This window comes from Petromyzon marinus, chromosome 2 (genome assembly GCF_048934315.1).
Source record: "Petromyzon marinus isolate PM22_M1 ecotype Great Lakes invasive population chromosome 2, UKy_Petmar_22M1.pri1.0, whole genome shotgun sequence".
Lineage (NCBI taxonomy): Eukaryota > Metazoa > Chordata > Hyperoartia > Petromyzontiformes > Petromyzontidae > Petromyzon > Petromyzon marinus.
The window spans coordinates 17,410,870-17,423,882 of NC_133668.1; the positions used below are offsets into that span (position 1 = coordinate 17,410,870).

Sequence of the window (13,013 nt, forward strand, 5' to 3'; positions counted from 1 at the left end):
AATAGGCAAAGGTATTTTTCGAGCTAATGAATGGAGCAGCTCAACTTTTCAACAAACAAAAAAATCCCAAATTTTGGCTTCATAATGAATATAAAAATGTTCACGATTGATTTTGTTCGCAAGGTTGATTTTTTCCTAGGTTTTCTGCTTTAGCCCTGAAGAAATTTCAAATAAAGTAAATGGAGTCTACATAACCTGGGTGAAAAATGATTGACCGTCAATCACATCAACAGAAAATGCAATCAAATCATCCCTCCTGAAATATCATCGACAAGGTTCAACTGTAACAAACGACAGGATAGACTAAGTCCCTTTTAGCAAGTGATATTTACCCACAACTATTTACAAAACTATCCACACTCCACCACATATATTCTGGCTACTCTGCATGCAAAAAGAGTTAATTTAATGAAATAAAAGTTTGCATGACTCGTGTCAGTGTACAGTCTTTGTGCTTCTTGACTGTAATGGCTTTTTTCTAATGTCTGACGTGTAATTTAGTCCATCTCCAATAACAGTAATTAGAATAGAGGGAAAATAATGTTTAAGAAAATATAATAGGTTTTCCCCTTTTTTCTGGCAAAAAACAGGTGTTAAGATGTTAAAACACCAAACTGAAACCTTTTACAAGAAATCATGTCTGCATTAACCACAATGCTTGTGGTCAGAATGCAAACAAAAAACACTCTGATAATATATGCATTGTCTTTGAAACTGGATTGGTCCACACCAGAGACAGCTTTCTTTTGAGCCTCGTCTCAAACGATGTTAGACCAGAAGACGCCAAATGGCGTACAGCCCAAAGACAATGCACTATCAGAGTAATGAGAGCAAGGGGTGAGCATTCTGACCACAAACATTGCGGATAATGCATACATGATTCCTTGTAAAAGGTTTCAGTTTGGTGTTTTAACATCTTAACACCTGTTTTGTTGCCAGAAAAAAGGGGAAAAATCTATTATCATATTTTGGTACTGGCAAAGGAGGTCCCATGATGTAGAATATAGGGAGTTCACTCAACAATGCTTCACTATCGAGTAGACATGGCCAAAGCTGTTTTACTCTAATCATGGGTTTTCCCCGCATTCTATTCAATTGTATGCAAGGCAAACAAGCCCTCCTCCAATGCATGGGAAAGATGGCCTGTGGCTGGATAGAGTTCACCTGTCATTATTCGTTAGGGCAGAAATTCCCCACATAGAATCACACAAAGTTCAACTCAGTAATGTGCATGAGTGCACAGGGACATTGGACAAATGCAGGGAATCTCTTCCACAGCTCAGTGAACCAGGTGGTGTATATTACTTTTCACTGTACCTATATTCATGAGCTATATATGCACTTAAATATTCAACTAGTTCACACTGTTACCATGGGAAGGTATCACCAAAACCCTTTCAATGTCTTTCTTGAGTCAGAGAAGCTTTTATTTGTAAAAAGGCCACATAAATGTAATGTATTGTGCTCAAAATATTGGTGATTTCTTCAATGGTCCAGTTACAAACAATAAATAGTCCTGACAGCAATGAGTTAACATGCCAGTTACTAAATCTTGACTTAAAGCTTTCGTGACTGCAGGAATTAATATTCTTCGGGTCTTTCGGTAAAAGTCACATAGATAGGTTCAAAGAAAATAAGTCTGCCTCAGCAGCTTTCCCACTTTTTTCTTCCTGACGACGAACGCTTGTGTTGCGATCGAAACGTCGTATTTTTTTGTAATTTTCTTTGAACCTATCTTCGTGACTTTACCGAAAGACCCCAAAAATATGCCAGTTACTACCCTACACACGTGTATGTGACTGGTCTCATTCCTAATGTTTAATTTCTAAACACAGCATTGGAATGTTACCTCTTCAGTGTCCAGGACAGGTCACTCTTTAAAACTGGACCACTGGTGACACCCAAACGAAACATGCCATTCATTCACTACACTACAGTTGTAACAGTGTTTGTTTGTTGGAAGTGGTACTGCTAGGGAATTAATTTCACAAGAAGAATGGGCAGAAGGACTGTAACCAGGGAAAACGATGACAATGAGTTGAGTAAAGGCCAGATGATGTACCAAATAAAATTTGCATGATGTTTTATTTCGGTAGTCACTGGCAGCCTCAGATCATTAGCTTGCCACACATAAAAGCCTGGTTTAATATTGTGTGGCTGTCTAGATCTGAATGCAGCATCTCAGCAGTATTGGCTCAGTAATCTGATAAATGACACTGGCCCTCTTGAGTAGCCTAACCACCTCCTGCAGTTTTATTTTAATGCCAATGATGGCAAGGCTATACATTGTCAAGGTAAGCCCCAACGGCCATTGTAGACCCTGTGTTAATCACATTGCAACTTGGTGATCAATGTGATGGCATGGTTAGGAACTGGCTATTCTGAGATCACACTAATCATGTCACTTCTCACATTCAGAGACTCTTGAGTTAAAATCATGGTTGGGGGATCACTCAGTCCATCATACCTCCACCCCCTGGAGGACAAGGTCAATGAAATTACTATCACAATGTAGTAGGAATAAGCTGTTTCCCTGCAAGTGTGTATGTTGAACTTCTTTCACACCGTACATAGTTAATCGGATACTGTTCCCTACTAGAGGAATGTACAAGCTCTAAGACTAGCTCAGGACCGCTAACGGTAATGAGTGCCACTCTCATTCGAAGTGGGGGGGGGGGGGGGATGCCTCATTTATTTGTTTTGCCTAAAAGGAGATTACAAAATAAAGCCTTTGATGGCTTTTCAAATTATCCAACTAAAAAAGATTCCACAAAAAAACACAAACACACATCAAAAGGCCACAGCGCACAATACTGTAGTGGAAAAAACCCTCTGGGCACGATTCAGGCAGACATTCACATGCATTGGTGCACACTCGGGAAAGAGAGAGCTTGTGTGTTATGGCATGACACACACGCAACATCATAACATTAAAAACCTACCGCTTGTTGCCCCGCCCCACTCCCGACTGTCGAGGGCTCTTCTCCCCACCGGCCAACTCTGCGGTGTCCAAGCTGCCGCGCTTGCAGCGTGGGGGGGTCACCTCCGTGAGCCCCCCAGCCCCTGCACTGTCTGAGCGGCGGGTGCGTGCAGCGGGTCGCTCCGTGTCCGAGCCCTCGTCGCGCCGCGCACGGGGCGAGGAGCGGCGGTAAGACGGCATGAAGCCGGGCGTGGGTCCGCAGCATGTCAGGTCGCCCTGGCCCAGCAGGCTCTCCCCACCACAGTGGCAGAAGGCGCAACGGTGGCCCAGGGTGTCATTGCTGCAGGGGGAATTCACACAAATCAGCTCCACTTGAGTACAATATTTCCTCGTTAATCGCGAGGGATACGTCCTGGAGACGCTCGCGAATAGAATATTTCGCGGATCGTGAATTACTTTAAATAAATATGTAAATAAGCGATGAAATACATTAACGTTATCTCATCACCTTCTCTCCCATCATTTATACTCTCTCGGTGTAGTCGTGTAGAGTTCCAAATGCGATTGGCGGATAGCCAAAATTGTGGATAGCAAGTTAATGAAAAACGAGGGAATACTGTTCACATTTTCTAAATGCAGCTGTTGCTTTTGTGGTCGCATTTTCCTTCCATGTGATTTTATGTTAAAGAGTAATCCTATGGATGACAGTGGGTGGTTTTGTGAGTGTGCATAATGCAGGAAGCAAAAGCACAGGTTACTGAAAAATGGTTCCCTTTTAAGAGAGAAGCTATCTATTGAGAAAATTGCACTGCTGTCACTTTGCAAAGGCATACTTTGAAGATATTTACTATGAGCCAAGAATGTCTGTGTGTCCCGCGCGTGACGTCACTCCACGTCAGCCAGCCCCCCTCATTCATAATCATGAAGAGGTGACGTCCTCCACATGGATCCCCCCCTCATTAATAATTATTAGCGGGTGACGTCACTCCACATGTAGCACCCCCCCCCCCCTCATTAATTATCATGAGCAGGTGACGTCACTCCACATCGAACAGCCGCCCTCAATAATCATGAAGAAGTGACATCTTCCAAATGGACCCCCCCCCCATTAATAATACGCCTCCTCCCCCTTCCTGAGCGTCAACTTACAACCCTCACTACAAAGGCGTCTTTTATACAGGTAACAAGCTGAGATTAGGAGTACTCCCTTTAAGAGTGCTCCTAATCTCAGCTCGTTACATGTATAAAAGACACCTGGGAGCCAGAAATCTTTCTGATTGAGAGGGGGTCAAATACTTCTTTCCCTCATTAAAATGCAAATCAATTTATAACATTTTTGACATGCTTTTTTTGTTGTTATTCTGTCTCTCACTGTTTAAATAACCCTACCATTAAAATTAAAGACTGATCATTTCTTTGTCAGTGGGCAAACATACAAAATCAGCAGGGGATTAAATACTTTTTTCCCTCACTGTAAGTCTGTGTCACCACGGCCTTACAAATTGCACACGAATTGATGCAATGAATATCACGTCGCAGTCTGCTTTTCGCTTGCAAATTTCAGATTTACTGAAATACACCCATCCTTGGACGGTCAAAAGGCTAGTTATACTATAAATACCAAGCCAGAGGTGGAAATTAATAATGCATAAACTTTTAAACTTCCGTCATTTGCCAGAAGAGAGTAAAACTTTTGATAATCCATGCTAATGTCTGCTGAGGGATGAAACACTTCTCAATCAAGTTAATTATTACAGCATAGGCACACTTCAAAGAGATATATGGCACAGAGGACATTTTGCTAATACTGTATGCCAGGAATATATAAAACAATCCAATAATGAGAAGAAAATGTGTTAATAAATTCAAATTGTTGGAAAATATTTGAAAAAAGTTCTACTTTTGATAAAATATTTGCATCCAGCAAACATTAATATTTTAAACAAGCAGTCTCAACCTTTGAATGCATTTTTTTTAAATCCAATAGTAAGGTATTGTGTTCCCAAGACAGCCTTCATGACAGATAGGAATACTTTAAGAAAACAATGGATACATCCTGCCTGTAACACTCACAATACTCATAAGCACCTCCTACTGTGATACTACTGCGGACTGTCTGTGAAACATGGCACCTTTGTGACCTCCTGCGCTATAACAATGACATGAACGTATTAATTACTAATTATTGTACTTGCTCGATACGTTTCCTATTGCTGAAAATTTCCCAGGGAAATGTACTTGGATAATGGGTTTTGGTATATTTTCATGTTTTTATTATTATTTATATATCTTATGTTAAAGCTATTTCCATTACAGTTGTCAGATTTTATATTCTACACAGTCTTGGTAAATATCTTTGTAATATTTTCCAGATCTCCTTTGCGAGATAAATATTTATCAAGGGCTCTTATTTGACTCATGAAAACTGCATCTATAGCATCCTTGTCTGCAGGGGTTGTCACAATTTTTGATCTGGAAAAAAAACAGTGATGGTTTTAATTAACAGTAAAACTCGAAACCTAATCGGCAATCGATTATGTATTTATAACCAAGTAAACCAAAGCGAAGTCTATGCATATTTAAACATGATTTTTGTATCGATTATTTGTTTAGAATAATAAGGCTGCATATCTGAGCCTGTGACTACTGCACGACGGCTAACATTCAGTCTACAATAATTGTGCGATCTTGGCAAAGAGTGGGTAATAAAATAATTAATTAATAATGGGCAGGTGGGTCTGTTTCATTGGCAAAACATAAAACTATGTTTTAATCCACCAGGCACTGGACCTTCAAAACAACTGTTTTCAAGCAACATCATCTTGACATTCTGAGTCTCATCAGCAAATGTTGCTGGAACACATCAGTTGAGAAGGCCAACCAGTTGATGAATATGAAGCTTAATTGAGTTTTTGCTGATTAAACAGCCAAACCTCACAGAAGAACATATCAAAAGCCTCATGAATTTAATTACATCAGGATATCTAAATGAGCATGAGGGGGTAGCAGATAAGAGGCCATACAATTATATTTCACTAAAACACTTAGGCAGACTTGGCAGGGATACTGAAGAGTGCCCAACTATTAAAGAGCATTTCATTGTTCTAAACCCAGTCAGGAGTTGCCTCATCATCCCACCAATCAATAAAAAACCATACCACAAAGTAGCAACTCAACAGTTGTCAGCCTGTGTACACGGGGTCTTTCCATTGTAATGGTGAATTCCATGACCTGCTCAGGGTCACCAACGGAGGTGTTGATTTGTTAGATCTGGTAAATCAAACCACAGCAACTTACTGCCTTCAGCATAAACCTGCAAATAAAATGGTGGAATGTCTTATTTATAGATGCTGTTGTCTGAAGGAATATCAAATTAGCCAAATGCGTTATATTATTTTAAATGTGCGTATATTCACACATTTGGTCCTTCCTTGGCAGCATTGGTGTGCATATGCCACCGTGCTGTCTTTTGCCATGACACACACCACATGGCCCATCCGGAGGGACTAGGATGGCACTGCAATTTCAGCCCACGCCTTGGCACAGAAATAAAAGAACAAATTCTCCTGCTTTCAAGTTGAACTTTAAATGTGATTACAGAAGCAGAGCAGGGGAAAAAATGGGTACGTCAAGGGAACAGATCCCATATTTAGCCCTTCTGGCCGATTAAAGCCAGCAAATTGTATAAAGGGAGGTTTTAGCCAGCATTATGCCGAGCAACTTTCTTCTTCTCAGAAAAATAATAAAATATTGCACCAGCTTCTAAATTTGATGTCAACCTACCTAGGTAAGACCGAGACCAGGTTTTAATCTAACCCTCACTGGTAAGCTTGGCCAGGGATTGAACTGAGGTTGCCCAAATGGTAGTGTAATGTGATAACCGACATTTCTGACAAATACAAAGCACATTACAAAATAATAACTTACTGCTGGGCATCAATTTATAACCAGGACATTAAATATATTAAATTGATCTAGAAATATATTTTTGTTACATTTAACAACGTTCTTATTGGCTTTCAGTAAATCTATTTTCAGCCTTTTGTTCTCTCCTTCACAATTTATCCTGAGTTTAACAAAGGAAAAGTCACGAAGCCACTCTAATACATACCTGTCAACCCATAGTTTACCCGTATTCTTGTACAGGGAATTTGAGTTCAGGTCCATACGACATACAGGCGTTTCAATACGGCATTTTTTTTATTTTTGTTTGTGTTTCCCACTTGTGATGGGACTTTGTAGGATGAACTTTGAGATTTCTAAGGGCACGGAGTGACCAATAAGGTCTGAATTGGTCTGTAATAAGGTAAGCACAAGGCGTTTACAGGTATGCAAGTAAGCCAGAATTCTCGGTAATCAGGAAAGGCTACTGAAATAAACAAAAACTATGCAGAACACTGTATCTGCACTAATTAAGCTGTGCACGGTAAGATATGAAATAAAGCTCCATGCTAATCTTGTGTAAAAAAATTATAGATGACCTTATTAAAAATGCGAAGTAGAAACACGCCAACCGTGACTACTGCTGTACAGTCAATACAACTGGCATATATGTGTACTCGCCATTGGAAAGCGATACAGTAAAACCCTAGCTCGCCGGATCCTGGAAAACCAGATTTTACATTTGAACACGCCAGGTCGCTGAATAAATGGGGAATGGAGGAGGGGGGTGGAGGAGGATGATGGGTAAACACAGCAGACCAACTGACGGAGTTAGCTATAATAGAGAATACATAGAGAGTACTTTGGGTTTTTGGTTTATATAATTACACACACTGATATATTCAATACACACTCACATATACACGGAGTTTATATTGTTACATAGGTTTTTATTTGTTTGAAAGCTTGCCACTTTTCAACTCACCCGAACAGTACTCTCGTTATTCCGGCGAGCGGAGGTTTTACCGTTTGCAGTGCACTTATGAGACACTGCATCGAATTCCGTGAGCCATGCTCTTGAACAGGTCCAAGTGCCGTTTACTGCTACCCATCTCTCGTTTTTTTACATGTATTTTTATCAATGAACTATATAAATGATTTAAGCTTGTCAGAAAATATCTCCAGCCTTTCACATCCAGTTAACCTCAGCCATAATCCTCTGCTACACGGTGACAGTAAGCCACTTCTAACAAACTGTGCAGTACACGATGGTCATGCAATCGTCTCGACCTGCAATTACTAAATTAATAGTTCATAAAGCCTGTCTTCGCCAAGCAAAGGTTTTCTATAAATATAATAACTAACTTGATGATTTTCTTTTCGTTTTTCATCTATGTTCAGACACTAACTACTCAAGCATTTAAATTTTTCCACAAAAAAACGACAAAAAATGTTGGCGGCTTTATTTAAAGATTATTATTTTTTTATTAGAAAGAACTAAAATTTATCAACTTAATACTCTGAGGGGAAACTCCTATATTTTACCGTTTAAAAATTATTCAGATTTGAACATCATAAAATGTGTACTTTTTTGTTCAAAACCGCTTTAATCCGAAATATAAAAAAAAACAATAGCCGATAGAACAAGGGTTCTTCGCTTAAATTTTATTTGCTGTGTTTAACGCTCTGTCGAATGGAAAAAACGCAATATTATATTTTGAACAGTTTCTGAATGACACGCACAAACGTGTTTGTGGGGCACTTAGAATCAAGATTTGGGGGCCTTAAAATGAAAAATCTTGGCTTTTAAGATTCTTCCTGTAGTTTGTCCTAAAAACTACCTATGTACCAAATTTCAACTTTGTACCTTGTCAGGAAGTACCCTAGAGGTTTTTGAGACATACGTACATACAGATAAAGGTCTTTATATATCTATACAGGAAAACAACCCATACGGATGACTACCTAAAACCTGACTCCTACCACCATCCATCCCAGAAGAATTCCCTCATCAAATCTCTACACCATATAGCTCGATGTATTTTCGACCATCACCTAGCCAGTGAACTGGAACACGTAAACCAAGCTATCAAGACGAATGTATATTCAGACTACACAATCCGTAAAGCCATCACCCCAACTGTTGGGAAAGATCTTCTTGGTTCTTTCGGTAAAGTCACATAGAATGGAAATAAAATAATAAAAATAAAACATAATAAAATAAAATTCTCACGCCTTTTCGGCCACAACACAAGTAGCCTTCCTCAGGTGAAGAAACAGAACTGTCGGGAAGACAGCGCTTCAGTGAACACTGCCAAGCTTATTCTTGGTTCTTTCAGTAAAGTCACGTTGAAGGGAAACAATAAAATATATATAAAAATAAATCTCACGACGTTTCGACTGCAACAAAAGCAATCATCATCAGGTGTGAAAACCAACGGCAAGAACATTTGAAAGAAGTGCCGGTTTGTATTTATTTATTTATAAACGTTAGCACCACGGATAGCGATTTGACAGTTTGCTTAGATGGACGAGTCCATCTATGTTCGGAAAAGAGGGGGGAGACGAAAAATTAATGTATGCTGTCTGAAAGCCACCGTAAGCGTGAACAATCAAGACCTGAAATGGTTTATCAAATCCTTCCAATGATTGCTAAGCCAGAATCCATCTTCTCGGTTGAAATTGTCTCTGTGTCTGTATATGTGGATAGCCTCATGAACGAATCTCTCATGGTAGCCAGATGGCTTGCAAAGAACCTCTGTCTTGGAGAAGTCAATGTCATGTTAGCCTACTGAATTATAACAGTGATCTGCCACGGCCGAGGTGTTGGTCCTACCGTGTTTAAGGTATGTTTTGTGTTCACGAATGCGGTCCGAGACATGTCGTTTGGTTTCTCCAATGTAACTACTACCACAGAGGCAACTTAGTTTGTAGACGCCAGGGTACTGTATGTCCAGAATCACATCTTTTAAAGACGGAACCAGATCACAGATTTTATGTAATGTGTTGAAACGGACCTGGATCTTGTGTTTATTCAAGATTTTGGAGATCTTTTTTGTGATCCCCGCAATGTAGGGTAAAGTGATGGTTTTGAAAGGCTCCTCAAGAGGGTCCATCTTCATGGTTTGAGTGATAGCTCTGCGGATTGTATAGTCGGAGTAACCATTAGCCTTAAGAGCTTGGTGTACGTGCTTGAGTTCACTGCCTATGTGTTCCTGGTCAGATATGCTTTGGGCTCTATGGTGCAGTCTTGATAAGATACTTCTTCTGTGATGGATGGTGGTGGGAATCTGGTTTCAGATAAGCATCCGTATGGTTAGCTTGCCTGTAGACAGAGGCTCATTGAACCATCAGGTCTCTTTTTTACTAGGAGAAATTTGAGACTGACGCCATCCAGACTGCCACTCTGCGCCCAACTTTATGGAAGAGGTACGTGGATGACACTTTTGTCATCTGGCCACATGGCCGGCCTGCTCTAGACCAATACTTCGACCACATCAAATCCATACACCCAGCCATCAGATTTACCATGGAAGTCGAAAAAGATGGAAAGCTAACTTTTTTGGATGTCCTAATAAAAAAGAGACCTGATGGTTCAATGAGCCACTCTGTCTACAGGAAAGCTACCCATACGGATGCTTATCTGAAACCGGATTCCCACCACCATCCATCACAGAAAAATTATCTCATCAATCTCTGCAACCTTAGAGCCCAATGCATATCCGACCAGGAACACAGGCAGTGAACTCAAGCACATACACCAAGCTCTTAAGGCTAATGGTTACTCCGACTATACAATCCGCAAAGTTATCACTCAAACCATGAAGAAAGACCCTCTTGAGGAGCCTTTCAAAACCATCACTTTACCCTACATTGCGGGGATCACAAAAAAGATCTCCAAAATCTTGAATAAACAAGATCCAGGTCCATTTCAACACATTACATAAAATCCGTGATCTGGTTCTGTCTGTAAAAGATGTGATTCCGGACATACAGTACCTTGGTGTCTACAAACTAAGTTGCCTCTGTGGTAGTAGTTACATTGGAGAAACCAAACGACATGCCTCGGACCGCATTCGTGAACACAAAGCATACCTTAAACACGGTAGCTTTTATCAATTCCGTTTGGAATTGATAAAAGCTACCATACTGCCTCTACTTGGCTACTGTGACATCGTGTATAAATCAGCCCCAAGTACTGTACTGAAGAAGCTTGATTCCTATTCTTAGGAATTACTGCAGTCACGAAAGCTTTAAATCAAAATTTAAGCTTGATTCCATCTATCACTCGGCCTTAAGATTTGCATTGAACTGCCCATATAGGACTCACCACTGTGATCTCTACATTGGGTCAAACTTAACATCTCTTAATGTTCGACAGCTTGTGCACCAGATCTTATTTATTCACGATGTAGTTACAAAAAAATCCGCAGACTACCTACTGGATCTCCTCTCTGTTTCAAAGAACAAATTTGACCTCAGGTCTTCGCTCATTTACCAGCTTCACATTCCCTATTACCGTACAAAAAACGGAGGAAGGGCCTTTGCTATTGATGCCTCCAGGGTCTGGAATGCTATTGCCAATAAACTGCAACTTGAATCACTACCTATGAGATCTTCACTCAAAACTGATCTAGAGGAGTTGTACACCCCTAGCTGCCACTGCTATTCAGTGGCCTAAAATATGGCTCTAGGGTTTGGTGTTATGATTTATTTATGTAGTTAATTGTTAAAAATTCGGTCACAGTCCCTATGATCACTGTTACATTGCATTTATGGCTTTTATTTTGGTGATTTCGAAAAGTTTTTTTGATTTGGCCATTTTTTTTGTTTATTGTAGTACGGAGTTAGACTGATGGCCTAAATCTTAGTTGTCTTGTGGTTGTTGTTGTTTGACTTGCATCCCACTGGGATTTTTGCACACAGCGTTGGTGTACGGTGCTATTTCAGGAATATTTTTATGTTTTTTTCCTGGATTTTCTGTTTGCACAGTGACATAATCACTTTAAGATGTTTTCTTGTTCATGTTTTTGCTTTTTGTTTGTTGCGGTTGCACCCGATTCAAGAGCCAAATGGCTCACAGGGCTATACCAAATAAATGAAACTAAATGGAACACCTCGGCCGTGGCAGATCACTGTTATAATTCAGTAGGCTCACATGACATTGACTTCTCCAAGACAGAGGTTATTTGCAAGCCATCTGGCTACCATGAGAGATTCGTTCATGAGGCTATCCACACATACAAACACAGAGACAATTTCAACCGAGAAGATGGATTCTGGCTTAGCAATCATTGGAAGGATTTGATAACCCATTTCAGGTCTTAATTGATTGTTCACGCTTACGGTGGCTTTCAGACAGCATACATTAATTTTTCATCTCCCCCCTCCTCTTTTCCGAACATAGATGGACTCGTCCATCTAAACAAACTGTCAGATCGCTATCCGTGGCGCTAACGTTAATAAATAAATACAAACCGCCACTTCTTTCAAATGTTCTTGCCGTTGGTTTTCACACCTGATGATGACTGCTTGTGTTGCAGTCGAAACGTCGTGAGAATTTTATTGTTTTATATATATTTTATTATTTTATTGTTTCCCTTCAACGTGACTTTACCGAAAGAACCAAGAATATGAATCACTGCAGTCACGAAAGCTTTAAATCAAAATGTAACTACCAAGCTTGGCAGCATCTTTTAAGCTGGGTGGGAGGAGCAGAGCGCCTTGACGAAGGAGTTTAGATATCAACAGAAGAATTTAGCATTGAAGTAGCTGTGTTAATGTGTTGGATTAGCAGGATGTTAAAGTCAGAAATTAGCATGTAACTGGGAGATTAGCATAATATTAGTGTGAGGGATTAGCATGTAACTATATCGGAAAAAGTGGCGGTTTCTTTTTTCTTTTCATCGTTTGCACCATGGAAAGCGACGAGCTTTGTTCAGACGGACGAGTCCATCTATGCTCGGAACAGAGGGGGGAGAGAGATAAGCAGCCACGATGCGCTGCTGCTCTGTCCTGTGTTGTGTTACAACTATGCTATAAACTAGACTACTATACATTACAATATTATACCTTCCAATCTAAACTACATTGTATAATATTGTATACACAGCCCAATGTAAGCTCTAACATTATGCATTATATTGATATGCCTCCAACTAAACTTTTTTCTAAATTACACGACTATACACCGTAATACACACTGCCATAG

At 40.0% G+C, this 13,013-nt stretch overlaps 1 protein-coding gene across 9 annotated transcripts in view; it reads right to left on the bottom strand.

The window, feature by feature from the left end:
* Positions 1-13,013, bottom strand: part of KMT2C (lysine methyltransferase 2C) — a 179,892-nt gene that overhangs the window by 107,908 nt on the left and 58,971 nt on the right. For all 9 annotated transcript variants that reach the window (XM_032960234.2, XM_032960227.2, XM_032960242.2 and 6 more), the window contains one exon: positions 2,943-3,260. In XM_032960234.2, the coding sequence (XP_032816125.2) occupies positions 2,943-3,260 (318 nt within the window). The remainder of the gene's footprint in view (positions 1-2,942; positions 3,261-13,013) is intronic.